At 42.9% G+C, this 15,697-nt stretch overlaps 1 protein-coding gene across 4 annotated transcripts in view; it reads left to right on the top strand.

The window, feature by feature from the left end:
- CDK15 (cyclin dependent kinase 15) overlaps positions 1 to 15,697 on the top strand; it is a 78,182-nt gene that overhangs the window by 40,063 nt on the left and 22,422 nt on the right. For all 4 annotated transcript variants that reach the window (XM_035007370.1, XM_035007367.1, XM_035007368.1 and 1 more), the window contains one exon: positions 3,124 to 3,187. In XM_035007370.1, coding sequence (XP_034863261.1) covers positions 3,124 to 3,187 — 64 coding nt within the window. The remainder of the gene's footprint in view (positions 1 to 3,123; positions 3,188 to 15,697) is intronic.

The following is a 15,697-nucleotide window of genomic DNA, read 5'->3' as shown; positions in this document are numbered from 1 at the left end:
AAAGTGCTTTAAACTACACTGTTGTTATCCTGGATCCTGCTCCCTTTCAAGTTTGCTTGCTTGCTTCTGGAGCGTTCTTGCTAAGAGCCTCTGATAAGGGGTTTCTTGGGAGATATGGCCAGAGTGGGGGTTTTCTGTGTAGGTGAGGAAATTCATCTTCTCTGGAACTGCTTTACAATTTTGCGGCAGAGACACAGTTTTGTTAACACAACCACAGTTCCAAACTCTGAGGACAAAGTGAGAGCACGTCACTGCATTCAGCGGTGTGTTATCTTTTATACTATTACAGTTCAAGCAGGGTAGAAACTTCAGCATTACAGACCAATCCTGAATTAGTGTTTCATTAAACGTGGTCTACACAGATGAAAATAGGAAAGCTATTTTGGGTTCTATGATATTTGATGTAGGAATTGCCTCTTTGAAAGCAATGGGTCCATTCTACTCTCCTAACGTTTAACCACAACTGTTATTTACATTTATCCTGAGATCTCACTCTTAGGAATGAAGACATAATGAGAAATCCTGAATCTTTATTTTACCATCTTTCTAAAATGCCTCTGTGTGTGTGTGTGTGTGTATCTGTGTTTTCATCTGAATAACTGTCACGTCTTTTTGATCAATTTTTTAGAAATCTAATTCTTGTAATAAGTGTTTTTAGCAAATAATCCCAGATGTAGTTCTAAAACCAGAATAAAATAAACTACACAGACTTTAAATCCATTAATCAAAATGCCTTCGGTTTCCTTTCCAACAAAGGCAGAAAACAGCCCTGCGCAGCCCACTGATTTCAAACATAGCACTCACTATCTGCCTTTTAAAAGCCTTCAGGGAGAGAGTAGATCAACAATTTTTGGTTTTCAGTGTCCCAGACAGTGAAGTGGAGATTTGGTAATTTTCTCAAGTGAAAACGAATTCAATAACTTTCAAATAGAAACTGAGCATCAAATTGCCAAATAAAGGATATTGGATTTTTATTTAAACGTTAAAAATCTCAAGCTTAAAGATTTCAGTATAATACTAAAAAATGTTTGGTATCCATTTTGTTGGCTTTAATTAAACATAATACAAAGTAACCAATAAGTCTAGTAACTATCACCTTAGAGAAAATATGGATGTGGTCGCTATTTATTTCCTTTGTTGCTTTTTCTTCATTACCTTTGCTACCTTTTCATTGTGCTTTGCCAGCCACCAGAAGACATTTGGGTGCATGTGAATCCCCTGTTTACGTGCACATCTGTACAAATAGAGAAGATAGTAAATTGAAAAAGAAGAATCAGCTTCCCATCCTCTGGCCCTCTCCCACAAAAGAAGAATTAGTCCAGTTGGTTTTTCAAAATGGATTCCAGGATTCTTAGTGTTCCCTCAGGCTCAGGGTGGTTGACAGGAAAAGCCTATAATCCTCTCAGTAGCTTTTCAGTTTGTTTAGGGAATGGATCAAAGAAAGATTTTCCTGGGTGGCATGATTTTTTTATTGTATGAGAGAAAATAGCACTTCAGTGTCTTTTGTTTGAGGACGATCTTAGCGGGCACCACAAAATGTACCTCTCAGTCAGCATCCTAATCAGCAAGCTGGTAGACATTAAGATTCTGGATTCTGCATTGATTATTATTAGTAACTGTTGGGCAGTTGACTTCCTGCCATAACAATTGGGCTGCCATCTATATCCAGCATTTTGCAGTTATTAGATTCTATGAGAGACGCTTCTAAAAAGAGTTATGTTGAGATATGCTTCTAAGAAGAGTTATATTGTATAGTGGTGTAGTGAAAGCTACTAGTATTTCGCTAATATTTCACAGAAACCATGTTATTCTAGCTCCCAGATATAACTGACATTGGGCTTTTAGGGTTATAGTAAAAGAATGGTAAAATGATGTCTACAAAAGAACTCGAAGTAAATGCACCATTCCAGATCGGAAGTGTTTTGACTTTGTACTCCAAAAGACTTTTATTTTCATATTAATTACAAACTGGAGCTTCCATTTGGTAATCCACAGCATAAGTGAGCTCTCTTTCAAGTGATGCTGTTACTTTTACAGTCCACCAGTTAAAAGCCAAATACTATTTTCCAAGCTGCTGGGCCACCAAGGAAACAAGATGAGATGAATTCGGTAGGAAGGACTAGAGTTAGGTTTGGCATCATTTTTAGCTAAAATTCCACTGTCTAAAGGTCAGTAATCTGAATCCTTTTTAATTTGAGCACATCGGGGAATAGCTGAATGCTCATGCTGAGGCATAATTCAGGCTACGTTCTTTTGTATGTGTGTGTGTATTTCATCTAATGTAAGGCAGAGGGACAGTCACCCCTGCCTCTTTATATCCCCAACTCCCAAAATAACCCCATGTTATATGGTGACCATGCCATAGAGATTTATTGATGAGACTATGACTTTAAGCAAGGCTATATGATCTGCCTCCGAGTAACAAGTGAGTTAGTGAAGACACAGGCTCAGGACCTGTATTTGGGTCCTCCTGAGAAACAGAACCAGTAGGATATATAGAGATACATAAGAGGAGATTTATTATGGGAATTGGCTCGTGTGATTATAGAAGCTGAGATCTGCTGTCTGCAAGCCAGAGAACCAGCGTAATTCAGTCTGAGGCCAAAGGCCTGAGACCTGAGGGGATGATGGTGTAAGTCCCAGAGTCTGAAGGCCAGAGAACCAGCAGGCCCAATGTCTGAGGGCAGGAGATGGATGTCCCAACTCAAGAAGAGAGACAGGGAATTTGCCCTTCTTCCACCTTTTTGTCCTATATGGGCCCTCAATCAATTGGGTGATGCCCGCCCACACTGGAGAGGGCATATCTCTCTACTCAGTCTACTGATTCAAATACTAATCTCTTCCAGAAACATCCCCATAGACACACCCCAAAATAATATCTTACTAGCTATCTGGGCATCCCTATTCCCAGTCAAGTTGGCACATAAAGTTAACCATCACAGGACTTTAAGAATACACTGCAGTTTTGTCCATGAAGCTACAAACGTAGGAAACACTAAAGTTTCTTTCATGTGTGTATCAGCTAGCATAATGTGATGTGTAAAATGAATTCTTCCCTATTCCTCCCGATCTGTCCTTCATGCCTCCCGCCTCATCCTTCTGTCTTTCTTTGGCTTTGTATAGGTGTTGGGAGTCCCTACAGAGGATACCTGGCCTGGAATTTCCAAGCTACCTAACTACAATCCAGGTAATATCTACTTGAGCTTCTGAATGCTCTGAAAATTAGCAATGTGAAGGCATTTGCCACACAGATACGGTGCCCTTCTTTTATTGTTAACTCAACAGTGAAGATAGGTCTAGATGAATTTTTAGATTCATATATTCCTGCTAACCCTTTTATGAGAAGGACACTGAAATAGTTGAGGTTAGATCAGTTCCCCAACTCTGTAAACAGCAGTAGCAAGCTGCATAAGAATTTGGAATGACTATTGCTGTGGACTCCAAATCCATTTCCAAATACTAAATGGCTCAAAAGAATCAAAAGATGGTCTCATTTTTGAGCCCCCCATGACTATTATTGACTTTATTTGCTGGTTATTGTACCTCATAAAATATAAAAAGAAAGCTGATACAACAGAGGGGAAGTAGAGGCTCATTAGGCCTAGGACAGGCCAAGTAAGATGTCTCTAGATTACAGAAGAGTTCATCCATTGTCTCTGGACCTAACACTTGGTCATTCTCATCACCCATTTGTTCCTCCAAGACTGGCTCCTGGGAATGGATTTGGAAGGGTTGGACGTGTTGCCCATGGGGGAAGTCTTTGAGAAATAGTCCCAAGGCCATGTCAGAGAGATCAGATTACCCAGTAGTTACTTCAAGGATGTTGAGCCAGAAGAAGAGAGATAAGCAGTGAGCTACAGGATGAAGCACTGTATCAGAGGCTGGGGAAGCAAGTGATGGCCATACCAAAGCTGGACTCTTGCTGGGGATTAAAGGGGAGGTAGATGTGTACAGATAAGGACAAGATTGGGGTGATTATGACTCAAGTCAGATTTTCTAGTTCTCATACTGACCCATCACTAAATATGGACTTTCCCCAAATTGTTGTCATTACTAAATTTGGTATGAGATTATCCTAGAAGGGTCTCATGAGAGCAAGAAATTGTAGGAAGATTTAAAAGGCAATTAAAGAGGATAACAAAAGAGATAAGAGGCCAGGGATTTTTTTTTTTTCTTCTTCTTCTTTACTCCCGCATATAATACTTTTGCTCAAACAGCTATACATAGGGATCAGGCATCTTGAACCCACCAGGATTATGAAAACCCTATAGCAAGCTAAAGTCATCTCAGCTGCCTTATGAAAGATCATATGCATTTCTAAATGGCCTTAGTGTCATTTAAAATAGTTTACCACTTCTAACTATTTTGTTCGAGTGTAGCACCTGAGAAAAATGCCACTTTGGCCATAAGGCTTGGAATAGTGCCTTTTCCTTTTGGTCTGAAACAGAAAAAAGAAGAGGCCACTTGTAGAGACCATGGTCTAGTCTGTAATAGTTTTATCTCCAGCTGTCATGGTTGCTAGGAGAAGCTGGTTCTATTTTCCCACCCTGCCCATCTATACCTCTCCCTACCCACCTTCCTCTCCAAATGAAAATGGAACCCCTCAGCTTCCTACCATGGATGCAAGCAGAAGTTTAGGGTCACAGATGGGCTGTAGAAAACAATTTGGATGGTGTTAATACAAATCTGCCATGGTGAGCATATGCTGTTCCTCCAAACTTCAAACGTTTGGGTTTCAGGTTGGTTCAGGCGAATAAGCAGTGATCCTTAACAGAGAATGCCTTGGTGAGAACAATAATGATAGAAACTTGGTAAAAATACTTCCCTGCCAGATTCTGCACTAAATAAGAAAACTGGGTCCCAATAAAACAGTGAGAAATTTGTTGCATTTTTCATTTTGCTGTCATTTCAAAGTAATGTGCAATTTTTTATTTATGAAGAGAATTCTCCAGGCCCAACATCAATAGCATTCATATTTTGCATTGTTTTTCTAGTAGGGATTTAATTTAATTCAAATAAGTCAAAAAATTTTGAACACCTACTATCTGCCAGGTGCTATATTACGTATTGGGTCTGCACGGACAGATCCAGTACATTCTTCAATGTCTGAGAGTTTGGGTTTGTATTCATTCATCCACACTCTTTCACCAGCTCTCCTTATTGGGGGGGGATGATCATTTGTGAGCCCCGCTTCCATGGGCTTGGGCAGTGTGTAGCTGTGGGCCAAGCTAAGCTTATGAAAGAAAGAGAATTATAACCCTTCCTTAGCTACAAGGAAGATGTCTAACTCTGTATCTGTAAATCTTAAAAGTCCAGCATATCTTCAGCATGAGGTCAGTACTACCGATAACTCAATCATAAGGACTGTGTTTTAAAAGGGCCATCATCAGGGCGCCTGGGTGGCTCAGTCGTTAAGCGTCTGCCTTCGGCTCAGGTCATGATCCCAGGGTCCTGGGATCGAGCCCCGCGTCGGGCTCCCTGCTAGGCGGGAAGCCTGCTTCTCCCTCTCCCACTCCCCCTGCTTGTGTTCCCTCTCTCGCTGTCTCTCTCTGTGTCAAAATAAATAAATAAAATCTTTAAAAAAATAAATAAATAAAAGGGCCATCATCTGTGTTCTAGGACCATCCCCTTATGTCGACTGAGAAGTCCCTTTGAACCACTCCCCACCCACCCCCCATCACTGAGCTGCTTCTCCCCAACACTTGAACTCCAGGGATTAAGAGAAAAGAAGAGGGGATGGGAGTCAGAAAAATATCACAGAGGAGAATAGTAACACCATTCTGGGTGAGACTTCCATTGTTTTCCTTTTCATTCAGTAGTAGTAAGAGTTCCCAAACTTTGAATTTAGCCATATACTAATTTGAGGGAGCCAAGAGCTGAAAACTTGTGAAAACCATCCGATGTCCATCGATGCCTACTCTACCCTTTCCCAGACCTTGTCTGGACTATGTCTAGGAGGGGAACACAGTTTCTGTTTGTACAGGCTTAAAAAAACACCTGGCGCTGACCCACCTGGACAGGTTTCTCTGGCCAATTACCTGTTTTCTTGGGGCACTGATGAGCAGGGTTGTAGGTTTTCTAGCCATCAATTCAGACTCTTCTGCCTGATTAAATCTGGGCAAGGGAAAAGAGGTATACAATTTTAGACACTGGGCTTCCTTTCCTTCTCTCTCTCTTTCTTTCTTCCTTCCTTCCTTCCTTCTTTCCTTCCTTCTTCCTTCCCTCCTACCCCCCACCCCCACTTTAAGCAAGCTGGCTGAGAACTCTGTGTCCTCTACTTCAAAGGGCCAGTTGTCTTATTTTGATGTGGGCAGATTGAGAAGTAGGCTTTGAAAAGTAGGCTTTTTTTTTTGTTTAATCTTTTCTCCTGGGATAGCTTTCAGAGCAATATATCCAAGTGTCAGTAAGGGGGTTCTGACGAGCACAGATTCCCAGACTCTCAGCAGGATCATTCTCTAACAGAAATATAAAAGTGAAATATTAAAAACCCTGGAACGTGAACTCCATCTGCATGGTAGCCAGTGGCTTTCCTGCTTGCACCATGGGAAAAAAAGATCTTGAAAAAAGAGGGAGGAGAGAAAAAGTGCTTTGAGTACGAGGTTTACAGGTTTAGTAGAGCATAGTAACATCCCCTCAAAGAAGTGGGTGTTGCTCTGTGACCCCCCAAAATGCTCTGCCTTTGACTCAGCCGCCAGAACACTCACCCTCCCCCGGCAAAACACCCCCTTTTCACATGCTAACTGAGGCGCCTGTGATTGGCTGAACAATAAACTGGTCACACTTGCTAAAGGCCTGCCATCTCTCACACAATTAGCCAAGACACATTAATCAAACTGGCGGTGAACTGGGGCTGTGCTGGCCTCTGGGGGAGAGGGGGTTGTCAGCGTGCGTTTTGGTGATCCTTAATAAGAGTCCATAGGAAGCAATAATAAAGAGCAACATGCTGGAGGGGATTCTACTGTCAGAAAGTCTGAAAAGGTTAAAGCCCCAGTTCATGTCATATCTGGGATGTACTAGGTTTATGGCAGAGAGGATCCCAGAAGCTTAAAGCAGACTGGATATTGGTCTTGGCTAAAATCTGCTCATACAAGACAGTAGTGTGAATTTAAAGGGTAGATCCCTATAGACAATTTTACAAAGTTCCCTGGCCCTCTGAGCTTCCTCTCCTGCCTCCCTCCTCCCCAAAAATGCACTCAGGAGTCCCTCCCCTTTTGAGCCTCAAGCACTTCAAATCCAACTAAAACCAACAGGAATAAAGCATGTATAAGAAGTGGAGAACCATTTAGAATCAATTAAGAGAAAGTATTAACTGGCAGGGTGTTGGTCCTAAAGTAAGTATTTGGAGGACATAAAAAAAGAGTTAATTTTGAAAGAGAAAAAAAAATAAGCTAACATTCGTACTTTCAGTGGTAATATCTTCCTTCTTTTCTTTTCTAAATTCCCTTTAAATAGATTTTCCAATGGCAATATAGAGCTAATAAGATCATACCTTAGAGACCAGTTTGCAACAGAATCATGTAAGGCTTTTAGGAGCACCAACTAAATATTTAGACGTTTCTCAGTGAATGTAAACGAAGCCCTTATTCCTCTGGAGGTTGTCCAGTCACCATCTCATTAGATGCAAAGATCCTGTGATAAAGAAAAACTTTTTTTTTTGTGCCCACATGATTGCAGCCCAGTTGTGGTTTTTAATGTGTCATTGATTGTTTCATCCAACTCCTTTTGCTCCAATGAAAGGGTCTGCCGTGGCTCTGTTTGCTTCCTTAAACATGGGTTTTGAAAGCGCTCATGCTGTGTGAGCTCAAATCGTAGCATTAATGTACTGCTGGGTTCATTTCACTACACTCAAAAGCACTGAGTTTAAATCCCCCTCAATTCCATTTGAGGCACCAGAAGACTTTATCCTTCTCCACTAATGGTTCCAAGTTTACATCTAGATACTGGGGGTCAAGGACAGGAGAGGATTTAGAAATAACAGTGCATGACATTAGTCAATGCATTTGCCAAATTGGCAATTAGTTCCTGATGTGCGTGCAAAGCATTTTATTCCTGTCTCTTTGATGCTTGTTCCCATTGAGAAGGGAATAGAGTCCACAGAGGCCTTCAAACTTTTAAAGAAATATCTGCTGAAAATCATGCCTGATTTGTGACATGAGCTCAGCTACAGGGAAGCATCCGGGATTATCCTGGTTCTTTCAGCCCCGGGAAAGAACCCTGCACATGGAAAGATTTTCCACTGGAGGAACTTAGTGGAAATCAAAAGGCAGAAAAGCAGCACTAAAAGCCCTGCGGGGACCCAGAATCAGATGTACTAGAAACCATAGGCAAATGGATCCTGCTGACGCCCAGTCATCTTCAGGATGCCTGTTTTTTCAACTCTTGACCACCAGGTGGAAGCAAGAAATAACGGGCGTGGAATACAGACATTACATTATAGCAATCTCACCTTACACTCAGAATGTTTTCTTTTGACCTGAAATCCAGTGTGAGAGCTTCACTTCATTGGACACCGCTATGGGACAGATGATGATTGCAATCTAAAATGATCCTTGTCCCTACTGGGGTGGCAAAGAGCTACCATGCTTTGTGCTCAAAGGGTTCTGAGCATGTCTTTGTTTGTTTGCTGTGAACAAAATGTAAGATCTGCATCAGCATCCACTGTGTCACATGAGCTGTTAGCCGAGGGAGTTAATGCGATGGGCTCAACAGGGAAAACTACGGATAAGAGAGGTTTTAATTATGGACATCAGCACCTCACAAAATGGCAAGTCGAAGCTCCACCTTTTACTACCTGGGGCACTTGAGGAAGTACCCTAATCTGCAAAATGGGAGCAATCCTGTCATTTTAAAAGTGTTTCCATGCACCAGGCACGGAACACACATAATTGCCGCTTCTTGCTATCGCCTTCGGTGTCAGGCAGGAGGAAGCAGGTTTCCCCTCAGGTCCACCCAGAGGCATTTCCTAGCCGGGAGAGGAGTCAACCCCTGGCCAAACCTGGTTCTCTTTGCATTAGCCATGCTGCATCCCTTGGTCTCATTTTGCAGGGTGATTCTGAGAAATAAATGAAATCATTGGACCTTATCTGCCAAGCTGCCTAACTTCTAGTAGGTGCACACAGTGAGTTAGTGCCCGTTGTTTTGCCCAGGATGGAAGTTCATTCGGTGGTTTGGTGACTTGCCAGGGTTCAGAGTCAATGCAGGTGTGTGAGAATTGAAGTTATGCCTGGTTTTTTTTTTTTTTTTTTTTTAAGATTTATTTATTTATTTGAGAGAGAAAGAGAGAGCAGGGGGATGGGCAGAGGGAGAGAACCTTCAAGCAGACTCCCCACTGAGCAAGGAGCTCCATCTCACCACCCATGAGATCGTGACCTGAGCCAAACCAGTTGGACGCTTAACCAACTGCACCCCATGAAGTTACGCCTGTATTTAATGTTGAGCTCCCTTAGAATTCTTGATTCTTTGTTGTTAGGCACACCTCCCTGTGCTAGAACTGACTTCTGTTAGCTTGCTTGAGCCTAAACTTTGCCTGAATTCACAGTCCCTAAGAGCAGACCCTCAGTTGTCCAATTTCTACCCAAGTCAGTGTGAGCACCTGTTAAGGCTCTCTCTTCTGATGAAGGCTCCATTCTGTACACCACCACCACCACCCCCACTTAAAATGCTGTGAGAAGCCTGCCCACTATGATATGGCCTCTTCCCTGGCAGAACTCTTAGTGTCTACATGCTACATAATGGGTGGCCAATAAAAGCTACTAAATCACAGAAGACATCAGCGTTATCTTTGTTGATTTCACCCCAAGCCTGGTATGGTAGCAAGAGAGCTAAAGATCTCTACAGAGCAACCTTGACCACTTCTAGGGTTTCTGCCCCCTAACTGGCCCGTAGTAGTGAGCCAATACCTATCTATTAAATGAAATCAGTGACCAGGAATTAGAAAACGTGCAATTCTACTTCTAATCACACCATCTTAGGTCTCTAATAATCCTTGTTCTGCCCACTTGGCCAAGAAAGTACATGTAAGTTATTAGTCATCTTATTTCTGGATAATAATAACTACTGTCGACTGAGCACTAGCTTGAGTTAGGCACTTTACCTACATTATCTTACTTTGATTCACAGCAGCCCTATGGGACAGGGACAGTGTTATCATCCCTACTTTACAGATGAGAGCACTGAGGCTCAGGAAGGTTTATGTCTGGCCTAGGGTCACCTAGCCAGGAAGGGGGTGCTCCAGAATAGCTAGACCGGTTGGATTTCAAGGTGATGCTCACAGCTGTATCCACCTTACTTTCCAGCTACTGAAGGGCAAATATGATGATGATATGGTAATGAAACAATGCCCTAGAGTGGGGAGCAGCTAAAAATGAACTCTCCAAGTTCATTTCCAAATGATTATGTCCTTCTAACTAGACTTGGTTTTAGAGTCTGTGAGCTTGGGGACATGTTTTTGGAATGTAATATAAGGGGAGTCCCCATCCTGGGACCCTGGCAGTCCTGGCTTGCCAGAGCTAATGTGTGAACCCTGATTGGGCTCATTACTGTTGCACATCTACAAGGCTGCAGAAAGCTCCTGGGGAGTTACTATTAACATCTTTATTAACCCGTCCCCCAAATCAGTCAGTGCAATTCATTTAGATACATAGCCTACTTTGATCTTCATTAATAGTTTCTTCTAGTTTCTACATTTATTTTTAGTTTTCTCATCTTTAATTTATTTGGTGGCAGTTATTAGTTTTTATTGAGGAGGACTAGGTGATCTTAAAGTAGTTTGGTTTAGGAAAAATTGCAAATGAGTGAAAGCAGGTAAAAAAAAAAAATTCTTTTTTGAAGTAAAACCCGGGACGCCTGGGTGGCTCAGTCATTAAGCGTCTGCCTTCGGCTCAGGTCATGATTGCAGGGTCCTGGGATCAAGTCCCACATCAGGCTCCCTGCTCAGCGGGGAGCCTGCTTCTCCCTCTCTGCCTGCTGCTCCCCCTGCTTTGTGCTCTCTCTCTGACAAATAAATAAAAATAAAATCCTTAAAAAAAATAAAATTAAATTTAAAAATAAAGTAAAACCCTACTAGATTCCTTTCCAATTCAAGAAAAGGAGCCTTAAGATTCCAAATATCATGGAAATGGCTCCACCTGTAGGCCCCTCCCCCACCTTCACAGCCAGTGCCCTGTTCCACCCACCTCTGTAAGGCATAGAGCAAGACACGCCAAGTAGGCTCTCCTGAGGTTCTTTTACCTTTCAAGGATAAAGTTTAGTAAATTTATTTCACTTTTATTTTGTATCCAAGCATCAATTTTTCATTCATTTAACAAATATTTATGAATGCTAGGTGTTAGGGACTAGGAGATTAAAAAATAAATAAGACATCGATACCTGCCTTCAAAGAATGCAATCTGGAGGGGAAAAGTATAAATAATACAACGTGGAAAGTATTATTATAGCAGCATCCCTTGGGGGCCTCTGGGAACACTAAGAAAAAAAGCCCCCCTTAGTTTGTCTGGGGAATTTAGGGACTGTTTGAGAGAGACAGAGCTGGGTCTCAAAGATGACTAAGTGGGCTTTTTCCAGGTGAGCAAGAGGCGGAAGACATTCCAGACAAAGGAACTTGACACTAAGGAACAAGAAAGCAGGTTTACTTGATATTATACCAACCAGGTAAATTGCTCAAGGAAGCGAGAATGTTAGCTTTGTGGTGGTACATTTCTGGAGATTAACCTGGAAGGGTAGATGGAGACCAGATTGGGAAATGCTTTGTAGTCATCCTAAGGATTTGGACTTTGACCAATAAGCAAAGAGAAGGCATTGGAAAATTTTTTTTTTTTTTTTAAGATTTTATTTATTTGACAGAGCACAAGCAGAGGGAGAGAGAGGGAGAAGCAGGTTCCCTGCTGAGCAAGGAGCCCGATGTGGGACTCGATCCCAGGACCCTGGGATCATGACCTGGGCCGAAGGCAGCCGCTTAACCGACTGAGCCACCCAGGCGTCCCGGCATTGGAAAATTTTTAACAGGGAAGTGAAATGGCAGGATTTAAATTTAAAAATTGCTTGGAATACTATATGTAGAATTAAATTGGCGGTGTATCCGAACCCAAGTCCATCTGCCCCATGCACAGCAGGTATGCAGCAAGGAGATCAGAAGCAATGTGGCCATGATTTAGATTCTAGAAGACAAATATTAAGTCTCAACTAGAGCAGTGGCAATGGAGAAGGAATGGAGGGGACAGATCTAAAACGCATCTAGGTGGTAGAGTCAAGGGGAGGTTGTAACTGATGGGATTCGAGTTGTGCGGGAGAGAAACCGTTGGATCTCCAGTGGGTGAATGGGAGGGCCATTCACTGGCACAGAAAAGAAAGGGGGAAGGAACAGATTTGTGGGGAAAGTAATGAGTATACGATTGGAACATTTTGAGATTACAATATCTATGGGACCACCAAATGAAGATATCTAAAAAGCAATCAGAAATACAAGCCTGTGATTATAAGTGTCCAGTGTAAAAATACAAAATTGGAAGTAATCTGATTAAAGAGGTATTTGAAGTTCCCGTGTGAATTTAGTTACCCAAGGGAGACTGTGAAGAGAAAGAAGACTGGGATCAGGGCGCCTGGGTGGCTCAGTCGGTTAAGCATCTGCCTTCGGCTCCGGTCATGATCCCAGGATTCTGGGATCGAGCCCCACATCTGGCTCCCTGCTCAGTGGGGAGCCTGCTTCTCCCTCTCCTGCTCCCCCTGCTTGTGCTCACTCTCTCTCTCTGTCAAATAAATAAATAATTAAAAAGAAAGAAAGAAAAGAAGACTAGGATAGAACACTGGGACACCAGTCCTGAAGGGTCAGGCAGAGGGAAAGGGGTCTTTGGAGGCTAAGAAGGAAGAGCCAGAGGGGCTGGAGAAGACAAGGAGATGATAGTAATCATAATACCATGAATATCATATGGCCATAAGCTCGTTGGGGGACAGGCAATACCATGTCTATGTCAGCCCAGTGCTGAGCACACGTGACAGCCCTTAAATATTTGTGGAGACCACAGGGAAGTGGTAAATGTTGTCACCTGATGCATCATCAAACACCATACACATCAAATGCATGATCAAGCTATAGCTCGGGGCACCTGGCCGGTTCAGTTTGTAGAGCGCGTGACTCTTGATCTCAGGGTTGTAAGTTCGAGCCCCACGTTGGGTGAAGAGATTACTTCATAAAATCTTAAAAAAAAAAAAAAAAAGCTGTAGTTCAAACATCCTTTGTGGGGGTGGACAGATTGTTAACCATGGTACCCCCCCACCCCCTGCCCCCAGGAGACAAGCGAGAGATTTCTGATTATGCCCATTCCCTTCACCTTCTCCACCCACCAGGAGCAAGGCCTGGCTTCCCCTTCCTCTGCAGAGACCATCACCTTAGAAAGAGGCTTCAGAGGATGGAATATTTTCTTAGAATCCACAGGAAGTTTTGAGGCAGGGTTAGAAAAGTGATAAGCTACAAACGTGAGTTGGAGTGCCAGATTCAAACGCCAAGGCGCGTACTTCATGAGAGCACTGGCTTTCAGCATCCTGATGATGGCAGCCAAAAAGAATCTACAGCCTGGTAAAGCACCAGAAGAGCCAAGCTTAGACTCCTTGAGCCAAAGACTGAGGAAGGCCACGGCTGTGAGGGCGTTGAGTGTGGTTAAGTGGGGGGGAGTAGAAGAAGAGCTACAAATTTTTGCAGTGCAGTTTTAAAGTTACTGCCTAAGATAGTGAAATAAGGCTAACAACATTATCAACTATTTAAATATATGGTATCTCAAGAATGCATTGTATTTGGGAAATTCCAGAGGTGTAGTTCAGTAGGCTGCATTATAAGATAACCTTAGGGTGATGGTGGTAAGACTATAGAAACCAGAAAATGTTTTACCTTGAGCTAAGACTCAAGATGGTTCTGGTGATGTTTTATCAACCAGCAAATCTCTGTTGACTTGGATCTGTTGTAAATGAGCTTTCTTATTTCACTTATGAAGTAAGACTTATGAAAAAATGCGTTATTTTAGTATGGGAGCCACACTTCTGCCCTCATTTTAATTTTATTCCATTTAGTTCGGAAATTACTATGTTCGGCTTTTTAAGTTTCCTTTTGCAGCTTACTTCACTATTCCTACCTCAAATTCCACTTGAATTCAAATGAGAACTCTTTTAAAAAGAAAGGCAGAAGGAGGAGATGGAGAAAAATTTGGTCTGTTGATTCACCATCATTTTTGGAAAGAGAAGGGAAATAAGCTACCTAGAGCCCTGTTCTTTCTGAGGCTCCTGAAGCCAGAGAAACAAACACCTCTTGAAATGGTGCTGTGTGAACCGCCTATCTATGGATCATTCTCTCATTGATCGCTTGCAGCTTAACTACTGGGAAAAATCAATGGGAGAGAGGCAAGGTCATCCGGCATCAGGTTATCTGCATGAGAGGGGGAGGGCCGACCACAAACAAGCACAAACAGCCTCCTGACTCTGCCCTGGGCCCATCAATCCCTCCATCTGATCTAACGTAGCTACAAACCAGATGGGGGAAGACACAGTCTGGCAAGACATGGAGCCCCAAGTTCAATGTCATTACACTGCCTCCTGGGACAACTCCTACAGGTCACCCTTTATGGCAGAATTTCTGAGGACTGATCTTTCCCCTGTCATGCCTCCTCTTTCACCTCCTGGAAAACATAAGTATGTATCAGACACTCGGTTCTGCAATTTTTATATATGTTGATTGGTTGAATTTTCACAACTAGCTCACTTGAGGCAATGGGCCCTAGAGAAGTGTGTGGAAGTCACTGATGAGTGGTCGGCCCTACCCTCCTTGCTAGACCAGCACTTTCTGCCTCATTTGGCACCACACCAGAAATATCTGGCGATTATTAAGAACAATAATGACAACACAATGACAGACGAATGCTGGGCTGTCCCCAGGCTCACCCATTCAGACTCTGCAGGGTGGGGCCAAGACTTCCTTTCCGTTCAAAACTCTCCCAGGTGATGCTAATATGCAGCTTGGCTTGAGAACCCCTGTGTTAGACCATGCTGCCTCTTCAAAGTGAGAGATGAAAACAAGAGGGAAAAAAAAAAAGAAAAAGGATTAAGACTAACATTTGTTGAGCCCCTACTATATACCCAGTGCTTCATTTTATCTAATCCTCCCAAGCAACTAGAAAAGCATTCCCATTTTACAGATTTGCAACTTCTGAGTTACTAAACCAGAGAGGTTAATTTCCCCCGAATCTCAGAGCTCACAAGTGGCAGAAGGGAGATTTGAACCTGGGCCCATGTTCGTGTTACTATAGCACGCAGCTAAGAAGTACCCCTCCAGCCCACACTGAAGACTCGGGAGAAATCAGGTGGAGCTTGTAAGAACTAGAGCTCAGAGCGCGTTAGAATTTCAGTGCAATGAAACTGCAAGTCACTGGAGGAGAACCACAGGGCAGAAACACCTGAGCGGAGAGAGGACTACATGGTACATCAGACCAGAGAAGAGGCAGAAAGAGGCAAAGGGTGAGGAAATACTAACGTTACCCTTACCGTCCTGATTCTCACAAGAGCCCAATGAGCAGGAGCTATAATCATCCGCCTTCTGTAGACGGGATGAGATACACTGAGGCTCTGGGGGGGGGGTCAAGCAACACCCCCAGGTTACACAGCGGGTAAGCGCCACACTACGCGCTCAAAACCCAGCCCCAGGGTCCTAACCCCACGA

Source organism: Mirounga leonina, unplaced genomic scaffold, assembly GCF_011800145.1.
Source record: "Mirounga leonina isolate KUSES-001 unplaced genomic scaffold, KU_Mleo_1.0 Mir_151, whole genome shotgun sequence".
NCBI classification, from domain to species: Eukaryota; Metazoa; Chordata; class Mammalia; order Carnivora; family Phocidae; genus Mirounga; species Mirounga leonina.
This window is presented reverse-complemented; position numbering and strand designations above follow the sequence as displayed.